General features: G+C 37.5%; 1 protein-coding gene across 1 annotated transcript in view; it reads left to right on the forward strand.

The window, feature by feature from the left end:
- The window catches only part of Vps13B (vacuolar protein sorting 13B), a 1,316,993-nt gene that overhangs the window by 441,923 nt on the left and 862,701 nt on the right, over nt 1-12,369 (forward strand). The window contains exon 19 of the mRNA XM_090406926.1: nt 10,517-11,364. Within this exon, the coding sequence (XP_090263052.1) occupies nt 10,517-11,364 (848 nt within the window). The remainder of the gene's footprint in view (nt 1-10,516; nt 11,365-12,369) is intronic.

Genomic DNA, 12,369 nt, shown 5'->3' on the forward strand with positions numbered 1-12,369 from the left:
CAACAGAATATGAAAACAAAATGCATGCACTGTTACAAGATCAGTCTACCTACAAAATTATAGATCGCAATCCCACCAACACACAAAAGAATAAGGCACGTAAATTATTGAAAAAAGTCACTTCCTGGCCCAAAGACACAGTAAACAAACTCAAGCCCTTCCATCTTAAAACACCTAGGATTTATGGAGCACCAAAAATTCACAAACAAGGTACACTCTTACGCCCAATTGTGGACAGTATAAATAGTCCCACATGCAAACTGGCTAGACATTTAGCTAAGCTACTAGCCACTCTCACAAACAATTCTCCTTCCTATGTCAAAAATTCAGCCCATCTGAAAAGCATCGTACAACACCATACCCTAAAAAGCTCTGACTTAATAGTAAGCTCTCACCTCACTGTTCACAAATGTACCACTAATAGAAACCCTCACTCCCCTGATATATTTAAACTATTCAAATTCACAATACATGCAGGATATTTCACATAGAAAGGGAAAATATACAAACAAATAGATGGGACAGTCGTGTTCCCCCCCCCCCCCCCAGCCAACTTTTACATAGAACACCTGGAAAAATTAGCAATCGATACAGCCACTCTCAAACCAACACTTTGGCTACGCTATGTTGACGATATGCTTGCTATTTGTCCACATGGCCCAGAGACATTGGAAACATTCTTAGTGCATTTAAATAGCCAACATCCAAAAATCTACTTTACAATGGAACTGGAAGCTAATAACTGTCTGCCCTTCCTGGATACACTGATCACACATCTTCCAGATGGTTCCTTATCATTTTCAGTGTTTAGAAAACCCACACATACAGGAAGATATGTACACAAGCAATCACACTTCTCAACAATATGCCATTTTAAAAACACTAACCCACAGAGCGAGAGCCATATGTTCCAATGACAATGCTCTTGCTGCTGAACTGGCTCACTTACTCCACACCTTCTTGGTCAATGGCTATAATCTCCATAAGATAAACAAAATACTAAACGCTCCTAAGAAACCCCTCCCACTATCCACTACAGAGAAATACAACAAAACAGTTACCATCCCATACATTAAAGGCATCCGAAAAGATTTCAAGAATTCTTAATAAACATGAACTACGCACCACATTCAGACCGTGTGGCAGATTAGCAACCCTTATCTGCTCACCCGAGAACAGCATTCCCCCTTTATCACATCCAGGAGTCTACAAAGTACCCTGCTCATGTAATCAAGCCTACTATAGTTAAATCGGAAGAACTGTGAACATCTGCATCAGCGAACACAAAAGATACATCCGGCATTATCACTATGGCAAGTCGGGCCTAGCAGACCACACTCTGGATACCCCTGCACACAGGATCAACTGGAAGAACACAAAAGTACTGCACAGAAGCTCTTACAAGTTCAAGTTGGAGAGATTGTTCTTAGAGGCAACAGAAGCCCTGAAACACACTCAAAATCTCAACAAATATGGCTGTATAAATTTGCCTAAAATCTGGCAGACAGTCATCTTAAGAAAAAACTAGTACCGGTTTATTTTTCTGTTTAGGACTCTAGTCTTATGTGATAGCTGCATTTTTTTTTTTTTTTTTTTTTTTTTTTTCCCCTGACAGAGGGCACCAAAATCAGGACTCTAGTCTCTTTGAGTTGCTGTTACAATTTCGTTTAACTAGTCCGTTGATTACACCATGTTATAGTCTCGCATGTTGTGACAAACTGTGTTTTTGTGCTCTGAAGATGCTGGTTATAACACCAACGAAATATCAGCAATAAGTTAATAAATTAATTATTTACTTATTTTTCTGTGTTCTAATATATACTGTTAAAAATAAACAACATATAATAAATTTAGTTTAATCCTTTATCCAAGTGTGAGCAACTCGTAGTAAAGGTGGACCAAGCTAACATCACTCCTATCTCAGTGTCTCCCATAATGCAAAACACATCTCCTTGCAGATATGTATAATATTATGCATTAAGGGAAGGGCCACTACCCAGACTAGTTTCGACCTTTATCGAGGTCTCTTCAGTGGGAGCCAGGCCCTGAAGTGGAGATACCAGGCAGAAGCATTGGCAGGTCATCTAAACTTTCAACATCTTTGTCTAAATCCAGAGTAATTTAATAAAAAGGTGGCACACCTTTTGGCAACTCCTATAGGTAAAGATGACCTGCCATTGCTTCTGCCTGTTATCTCCACTTCAGGGCCTGGCTCCAACTGAAGAGACCTCAATAAAGGTTGAAACTAGTCTGGGTAGTGGCCCTTCCCTTAATGCGTAACATTATACATATCCGCAAGGAGGCGTGTTTTGTATTATGGGAGATACTGAGATAGGAGTGATGTTAGCTTGGTCCACCTTTGCTACGAGTTACCCGGTGTTGTACTATCTTACCGCAGCCCTGAAGATATTTTCAGGTGCAAACTTTATTTGCTCATACTTGGATAAAGGATTAAACTAAATTTATTATTGACATCCCTTCCCACATACTATTTGGACTCCTTCACTAAGCACAACCTGGCAGCGTATGTTGCAATGGAATTATGCACCAGCTGACCAGGAATCCTCCTGACTCGTTACTCACTGGTTTGGGCCTGTATACTATCTGGCATTCGGCCTGCATTACCACTGTTTTAACTGCTGTACCCTCAAAACAGAGGGGGGGGGTCTGGGTCTCTGTATATTAGGCATGCTGTTGAAGAGAATCACTCACACTTGCAGGGAGATGGAGGTTGGAATTCCTGCTCTAGACAAACATAGCATTCTTCATTCAGGCACGTAATAAGCTTGTGCTGTTTCACCGATTGATGAAGGTCATCTACCACGTAGTGGTCTTGTTGGCATTTCCTCCAACTAGCAAGATATCCTTTTGCAGTGGGAGTGCTCACTTTAAGTGGTAGAGCTCCTTTTGTGGAAACAGTCCACACCACAGGAAGGTAGGGTTGGCATGACAGGGAGAGGCTGTATATATTGGGAATCCCTTCCCATTCATAAAATAAGAACAATAAAGTAAGAGTGATTTGCACAAAAATGGAACCATGGCAGAAATGCTTTGAAAATCAAGGTTTGAGAGTTTCACAACTCTGAATGATTTCATGATTCAATAATCACATTATACACACACAAAAATGCAAATGCGATTATTGAAGGCTTAACTGCATCCATGAAAGCAATTTTAGAAATATTTTCCAAAACCAGTGATAGGATTTGAGTTTACTGGGAATCCTTTTTATATGGATGTAGTATATAAAAAAAATCAAGGATAGACTTTTGTTGAAAGAAATAGCCTTGCAGAACCAGTTTTAGACGTATCACTGAAGAGCTTCTTTAGGGAGAAAAGCTTAACAAATTTTGACTCCATATTTTGGATTATCTTGACTCACCAATATAGAAATGAGATTACTTATTTCCATTCTCAACTTGTAACATAGTTTCTTTGTCTAAAATCAAAAAGCAGAAATCAGCTCAATATGGAGCTAGATATAATAGCAAACTCTCTAGCTTGGAACATGATGTGCTAACTGGTGTTTAAAAAAAAAGCACTTATTTTCTTTGCATCAATGTATTTGATATATTTTGTACCTTTTTATACAAACTCAATTCCTTAAATGCTTGAACTTGAATAAATAATTAAATACTTTACCAGTTTCTCAATTTTTATTTTTTGATATAATTCAGATATATTCCATTCCTCTTCTAATTTTCCTACCAACTTAATTTTTCACTGAAAAATATTCAGATTGTATATGCTATGCCAACTACTCCAGAATTTTGAATTTAGGGACATCATATGAAGGTTCACCTCTGGTGATACAATATGATCTATCAGTGAAGGGTAGGATATGGGGGCTAGTGAGCTACTGAGTTATATTCCTTGTCTGAGTGGTCTGTGGCCAGAAAAGTTTGAAAAACACGTTTCTAAGATAAACTACTAATTGCATCATTTCATTTAGATCGTTGTTGTTGTTTGGTGTGTTTTCCTGCCATATTTACATAATACATGCCACAGTTAAACCCATTTATTAATAAAATTAACAAATATTTCATTTTACAGCTCATAAAACATCATCAATCTGGATTACAAACACTAATTCTGAAAAAAGTTTTTAACTAATCTTCTCATCTAACCAAAATATAGATAATTCACAGGAACATGAACTTGGTAAATGAAACATTAATGTTACTTAAAAATTTTTCTACACATTCTGAAATGATTTTTTTTTTAATATAATGGATAGAAGTTCTATGAATTTCTTCTTCTGCCATGGGCTTATCACTGTCCCCAAATTTGACTAGTTTTATTTAGAATGCCTTGAATGGCAATGTCATGTCAAAACATTAAACTAGCTGTATATAAGACAATGTTCAAACCAAATTTAACACAGGGATCTGAGAGCCAGGTAAGAAATAAAACACTTGACGAAAGACTGGAGACCACAGATATGAGACTTCTCAGAAAGATTAGGAGAGTGAACAGATGACATCAATGGCAATATTATCATATCAGAAATGATATTAAGAAGGAACTTGACATTGTTAGCATTCAGGAATGTGTAACCAGAGCTAATCTCAAGTGGTATGGTCGCTTAAACAGAATAAGAGAGGAAAGGTTAGCAAAACAATGGAAATTTTTTTCACTTGGCTATGCTATTAATTATATATTGGGTTTTATCCTTTATCCAAGTGTAAGCAAACAAAGTTTGCACTGAAGTACTTTCAGGACTGGGGCAACTCATGGTAAAGGTGGTCATCACTTGCCTTAGTATCTCCCATAATGCAAAGCACATCTCCTAGCGGATATGTATAATGCTATGCATTAAGGGAAGGGCCGCTATCCAGACTGGTTTCGATCTTTATTGAGGTCTCATCAGTGGGAGCCAGACCCAGAGGTGGTGATATTAAGGTGGAAGTAATGGAGAAGTCATATTTACCTATACGAGTTGCCAAAGGGTGTCACACCCTATTATTGAAATTCTCTGGATTAGAGATAAGTTTATGGAAGTTTTTTTCACTTGCTATGCTGCTAATTATATATTGGATTTTATCCTTTATCCAAGCGTAAGCAAACAAATTTGCGCCTGAAGTACTTTCAGGACTGGGACAAATCGTGATAAAGGTGGTATAAGTTCTCATCACTTGCCTTAGTATTTCTCATAATGCAAACCACATCTCTTTGCAGACATGTATAATGCAATGCATTAAGGGATTAGCCACAACTCAGACTGGTTTCGACCTTTATTGAGGTCTGTCTCATCAATGGGAGCCAGACATGTCAGTAAGGATATGTGCTCTGCATTATGGGAGATACTAAGGCAAGTTATGAGAATTTATACCACCTTTACCACGAGTTTCCTCAGTCTTGAAAGTACTTCAGGTGCAAACGTTGTTTGCTTACACTTGGATAAAGGATAAAACCCAATATATAATTAGTAGCATAGCCAAGTGGAAAAAACTTCCATAAACTTATCTCTAATCCAGAGAATTTTACTGATAGGGTGTGACACCCTTTGGCAACTCTTATAGGTAAATATGACTTCTCCATTACTTCCACCTTAGTATCACCACCTCTGGGTCTGGCTCCCACTGATGAGATCCCTAAGGATCGAAACTGGTTGGAAGCTTAGTGATGGATGGCAGTGCTGTAGCTGTTGAAGTTCTAACTGAGGCTTTGCTGTTACCCAGATAGAGGAGTAATGGATGGAAATGCTGTAGCTCATGAAGTTAACTGAGGCACAGCTGTTGCTCCTCAGATGAAATATGAGTGGTTCTCTGCAGTGATGGGGTGAACCTGCCACTGGGTAGAGCAAATGCTGAGAGTACTCAGTGACAGGGTGAGCCTGTTACTGAGTTGAACAAAGCTGAGTTTTTGATCCTTTGGGTAACTCATTGATGGGTGATCTGGGGGATCTCATAAGTTTTTGGAGAGGTAACCCCTGCACTTAATACAGGAAAACTGGTCTGGGTAGTGGCTCTTCCCTTAATGCATAGCATTATACATTGTTACACTGGACAGCTCATATATAGAGGATAATACTTCACATCCATTGCCTTAGCATCCTATCAAAGCACATATCCTACAGACATGTATAATGCTATGCATTATGGGAAGGGTATTTTTACCCAGACCTGTTTTGACCTTTATTGAGGTATATATTAGTGCGGGACCCCTCTCCAGAAACTCGTGATCCCTCAAATCACCCAACGAGTGACCCAAAGGATCATTTAACTCAGTGACAGGCTCACTGAGTAGAACTGAGTGACAGGCTCACCTCACCACCAAGAAGAACCGTCAGCTGTGGCCCTGCCCAATGGCAGGCTCACTGGGCAGAGCTGCTCTCATCTCAGGGAAAACAACCACTTTAGCACAAAAGCACATCAGTAGAAGCCAAACCCTTACCTTTATTGAGGTCTCATTAGTGGGAGCTAGACCCAGAAGTGATATGAAGATTGAAATTGAGAAGAAGTCGTATTTCCATATACAAGTAGCCAAAAGGTGTTACAGCTTATTACTAAAATACTCTGGATTATTATTATTATTATTATGTGACACCTCCAGGGAGTTCAAAGACTCATTGAGGGAGAGTATGCCAACAGCAGTGAAAGATTGATCTCCTTCCAACTACTAACTGCGCTCAAACGTGCTTAACTTTTTTCATGAGCCATTAGTAGCAGAGGCTCTACCATAGAGATAGATGTTGAAAGTTTTCCCACTTGGTTTTACTATAAATTAAAAATGCCAAGAAATTATATTCTTGGTTTAATTCTTTATCCAAGTGCAAGCAAACAAAGTCACCCATGACTGGGAAACTTGTATATAGAGTTGTTCGTTATGATATAAACAATTGGAAACACTTTCAACATCTATCTCTAATCCAGAGTATTTTAGTAATAAGGTGTAATATCTTTTGGCATGACTTCTGCCTTACTTCAACGTTAGTATCACTTCTGGGTCTGGCTTCCACTGATAAGACCTCAATAAAGGTCAAAACTGGTCTGAGTAGTGACCCTTCCCATAATGCATAGCATTATACATGCCCATAAGGATATGTGCTTTGCATTATTGGATACTAAGTCAAGTGATGTGAAGTCATTAGCCTCTATACATGAGTTGCCCAGTCGTGAAGTTACTTCACATGCAAATTTTGTTTGCTTACACTTGGATAAAGGATTAAACCAAGAAGAATATAATTTCCTGGCATCTTTAATTTAGAGTTGGGGTCATTATCCACCAACATCTGGACATACAGAAGCCTTCAGCGAAGTTCGCATTCAAACATTTGGGGGACCAAATGTTTGAATGCGAACCAAAAGAGAACGCCTGCTGTCATCTCGAGGGATTTTGGATCAGTTTGAGAAATCATATGCAAATTCTTTGGTTCGTATTGTGACTGCTTATGAAACATGGCTTCACTACTATAACCCAGAGATGAAACAATAGTCAGTGGAGTGGAGACAAAAAGGTTCTCCATGTTCCAAACCCTAAAGTCAGCATGGAAGGTCCTTGCCCTTGTCTTTTGGTATATGGATGATGTAATCCTTACCAAGTACCTCAAAAAAAGGCGAGATTGCTACAGCAGCAGTTTGTTCAATACCTCTTATGGAACTGAAGGAAAAATGCCATGGGGAAAAACTGGGAAGAGGCATGTTGTTTTGGCAGAACAGCACACTTGCTCACACTGCTCATGAAAACCAAACAGACAATACACAACTCGGATTTTCACCTGCCTCACTCACCCCTCTTCACCAAATCTGGCCCCATCTGAATATTTCCTATTCCCAAATTTAAAGAAACACTTGAAAGGAACAAAATTTACCATAGATGATGAAGACATATCTGTAGCTGAGTACTTGATTGTGCAACAAGGAAAGTCATTTTTTCTCAGAGGATTGCAAATGATGCATCAGTGTTGTAACAAGTGTATAACACTTGTTACAACACTGCTGCATCATTTGTAACACAGAATAGAGTTTCTTCTTCCATTTTTTTCTATGTACAAATTGGAAATAGACTGCCTATTACTGATCCATGTCCATAAACTGCTATCTAGCTCCTCATCTTCTTCCCAACATTAATGTGCTTATAGGTCCTTCAACCTCTTGTATGTGGGATTATTTATTTTTTTTGAAAAAAGAATATATATATATATATATATATATTATTTTTTATTATTTTTTTTTTAAATAGAAGTCTATTCCATTGACTTCTTGAAGAGTTGCCAGTTGTAGCTGTTCAGAAATACTTTTTCACTAGACTGTTCTAGAGGAATGAGGTAGGAATGAAAGAGGAAGAAGAAAACAAGATTTGGTGTTTTTGCAGTTGCACAGTAAAAGGAAGTTGAGCAGCTGCTGCTGTTGTATTAACAGGTGCAACAGAAAATGGATTCATGATGGTTATCAGTTCACTGAAGCAATAACCATTGAATTACCTGTAGAATAGACAGAGCTCAAATGCTGTGTCCGTGAGATAGAGATTGAAGAGAACCTGTATGAGAGGGATCGTCAGAGCCAGATTGCTCTCTTCAGGAGCACCTAAACTTCTAGATAAGAACTTTTAGAGAAGTTTAGGTGCTCTACTCCAAACATTCGAGCAGCATTCCAACCATGGGCAGTTTGGGATTTGTATTGCTAAGAGTCGATTGTATGTGATATAACATCTTGATGAAAGAGAATACATGGTTTTTGGTTGCTGAGGAAGCTATTGTTGCAATGCGTTTGTGCTACAATAGGCTGGAGGCGAATGTTAGTCCAAGCAGAGATCTTATCTGGTGATTTGTGTATAACTGAGGGTAGAGAATATGAGCTGAGATTTATTTTGCAAGAGAAGAGGCATGTTTATTGGCATGACTGTGTTTTGGTAGTATTGAATGTGATCTGATTGTCCTCACAGCATAGAAGGATAGTACTTAGATCAGTGTTTAAGAGACTAGTTGTAGATTAGCTTGATGATTGGGATATCTCTACACTGCATTTTTTTGTCAAATGAATAGAATGAATGGAGTACTGGCACCTGCGAAGCTGTGAATAGGAGTAGAGGTGATTGAGAGTAGGTCATTTGTGTACACGAGAAAGGGGTAGGCAATAGGATTTAGCCCTGAGGTACTCCTGCATTAGTGGTGAAGCTCAAAGAGAGGAAGCTGTTAACCATGACATGCACTGAATGACCAGAGAGAAAGCTAACAATCCAATTACAGAAGGTGGCAGGTAGACCAAAGGATGGTTTAGCAGGTCTCATTTTTAGACATGATCAAAAGCTTTGGAAATGTCAAGAGCGACAGTACATATTTTGCCAATTCTTTCCATTGCATGAGTTCAGTAGTGGATAATATAAGCTAAAAGGTCAGTAGTGGATCTTGAATGGCAGAACCCATATAGGGGTTTGCTGATTAATTGATAAGCATCTAGACAGTGAAGAAGTTGGCTGTTGATGAGTTTTTCCATTATTTTGGAGAGGAATGGAGCGATGGCAATTGGTCGGTAGTTTTATGGTAAACTTCTGTCTCGCTTTTTTGGAATTATCTGAATATGAGATTGCTTCCATGTGTTAAATAAGTACTGGTTAGGTATAGGAAGAGTGTTAGCTATCTTAAGCTGGCAAAACATTGACATGTCAGTATTTAATTGAGTTATGAAATCATTTTCATTCCTGTTCTGTGTAGTAATTCTTTCTGAAAATTTCAGCATAAGTGTATTTTTGCGATATGTTTTTTCAACTAATCTATATCTTTTTTATAAATAATGAATTTGATGGAAGAACCAGCAATGTGTTTTCTTCAAAATCAGTTGGAAAAACAGATTACAAAAATACTCTTATGCTGAATTTTTCAGAAAGAATTACTACACAGAAAAGGAATGAAAATAACTAATTTAATAACTTGATTAAATATTGACATGTCAATCTTTTGCCAGCTTAAGATAGCTAACACTGCTCCTATTCATAGGAGCAGTGTTAGCTAATTATTATTCCAAAAAAGTGAGGCAGAAGTTTACCATCAAACTACCAACCAACTGCCATCAGAAATGCATTGTTTTGTTTGTATGAACTATGTGTCTCCATACATCATCAGCAGATTGGTATTTGTGCAAGATACATGTATTGGTAAACTTTTTTTTTTTTCTTCTTCCAGATTAGTAATTTTATTTGGGATATATTCTGTGAAAATATGATATATTGCTTGTAAAAATGATTTTGCTATAACTGTTCATCTTTTAAATGTAGACTGCATTTTGCAACAGTCACTCTCTCTCTATTGCAAACTCATAGTGGAAACTTTGCTATAATGAATTTGTTTTAGCATTATGTTAATGCTATGGGACTTTTTCTTAGTTTGTTGTAGTGAGAATGTAAAGTGTTTGTTATAGTGAGTGTGGAATGTATATTAAATCAAAATTTACATAAGATTGTATGTTAGATTTTGTATATCTGAATGTCACTAATTTTAGATAACAGATTATGCATATTAGCATAACATTTATTTCCCCTACTTCCCCTTCCCCCTCATTTCTTTTTGTTTAAATAGTGAGGAAGATAACCACTGGAAACAAGGACCATTTGAAGGTATTGTGTTATGTTCTTCAAATAAGCTGACTTATAATGTGCAGGTACCAAATATGTCTGCCCACCATAGTTCATCACCACCACCGTTCTTTTGTGGATCTCATCGGAAACATGATTCGCAATCACATTCTTTTATGGCATTTACATATACTCGTGCCCTTTGCAGTAGTGTAAAACAGAAGTATTCTCATATCATCAAAGACCCACCATCCAATGAAGATGATAATAAACAAGTACTACCTGTAAAACAGCGTAATATTCCAAATTGTAAGAGTCACCACTATATAAGTGAAATTGATTTGAAACTACACCCATTTGATCTGATATTGTGGTGTCCATTTTTCAACATTATAACAGAAATTGCCCTGCCTTTAACTTCCTTGTATGAAGCCTTGTATGTAACATCACATTCTCATTATTCCAAAGTAAAAAATGAATTGCCTTTTGGGTTATCCTTTAATAATTCAAATCTTCCTCTGACATATTTGACTGCAAATAGTATTCGAATCTTTGTGCCAAAAGATGTACTGGAAAGTGAAATACCAGTTACAAAACTTGAAAGTAGTTTCTCAAAGGGTGATGTTTATCACCAAGAAATCCTTCGTTCAGGTAGACATTTGTCAGATGTGGGCTTAATTCAAATAAATTCAATGATTTTGACTCCACAAGCAGATAACCCTTTATCTCGGGTTGTTCTGCGTAAAGATCTTTATTTGGCTGCTCAGCATTCAAGAACTCTGGGTATTCCAGGATCAGATATTGAAGACAGGCAGTATCAACTTGATGTTAATGGATTAAGCTTTAGTACATGTAAGTTGAATTTGTATGTCTAATTATTTTGGATAGTTTAATAATATAATACAGTAATCTCTCAGTTATCTAGTTGTTGTGGTTTGGTTTGTTTGCTGGATGTCACATAAGATTGTTTCATCATGAATCCATTCAAGGATTTATTAACAGGGCTATTTGCAAGTCAGATAAGTGAGATATCACTGTATATATTAATTTTCCCAATTCATACAAAAAAGTAATTTTCTAAATTAATAAAGATTTATATAACAAACTAATAATACAGGGTGTTCCATAACAGCACGTTTCACTGATTTTTTGGGACTCTTATCAAATACCCTTTCGATTTCGACCACATTCACTTCCCTTGATGAACGCCTCCCTGATCTGGGTTTGTCATGAATTGATCCAGTTTCTTTGAACTTTTTCATCCAGTTATTAATTAAGTTTCTGTGGTTAACCTCCTTGTTATAATAGGCAGAGAATTTTCTTCTTACTGTTGTTATGGACTTGAATTCAGCAAGCCACAGGATGCAGTTGACTTTTTCTTCAACATTTGCCATCTTCAATCACACCAGTCTAAAAAAAAAAAGTAAGAAAAATGTAAAAAAAAAAAAAAAAAAAAAAAAAAATCAGCTAACGCCTTTTTATTCCCGTATACGGGAGTAGGCGAGGCCATTTAGCCCTATCTAACTTTTGGAGACTGAGTGGGCAGTTCAATCTCCACTGGTACCAATCGGAGATAGATGGCCCAAGGCTATCACTAATTAAGCGGTACACAGTGAAGAGAGACGGCTCAAATATGCCGCCATCTCGTGGTCCCTAACCTTAACACAATATATTTAATGTCTGAAAATAATGTGGGTTCTGCGGTCGATTTTCTTGAGTTTACGGGACGAAAAACCCGAGTTTCCGGGAGGAAATACCCGCTTGCCCGTGCCAGAGATCGACTAACTCGGGAACCGGTCGAAAAAAGGCTTAGAAAAATTTCCTCTAGTCGCCGACTAGATTTGAACCACCAAACCC

This window comes from Typopeltis vanoorti, chromosome 17, assembly GCF_054136105.1.
Source record: "Typopeltis vanoorti isolate ZY-2024b chromosome 17, IOZ_Tvanoo_1.0, whole genome shotgun sequence".
NCBI classification, from domain to species: Eukaryota; Metazoa; Arthropoda; class Arachnida; order Uropygi; family Thelyphonidae; genus Typopeltis; species Typopeltis vanoorti.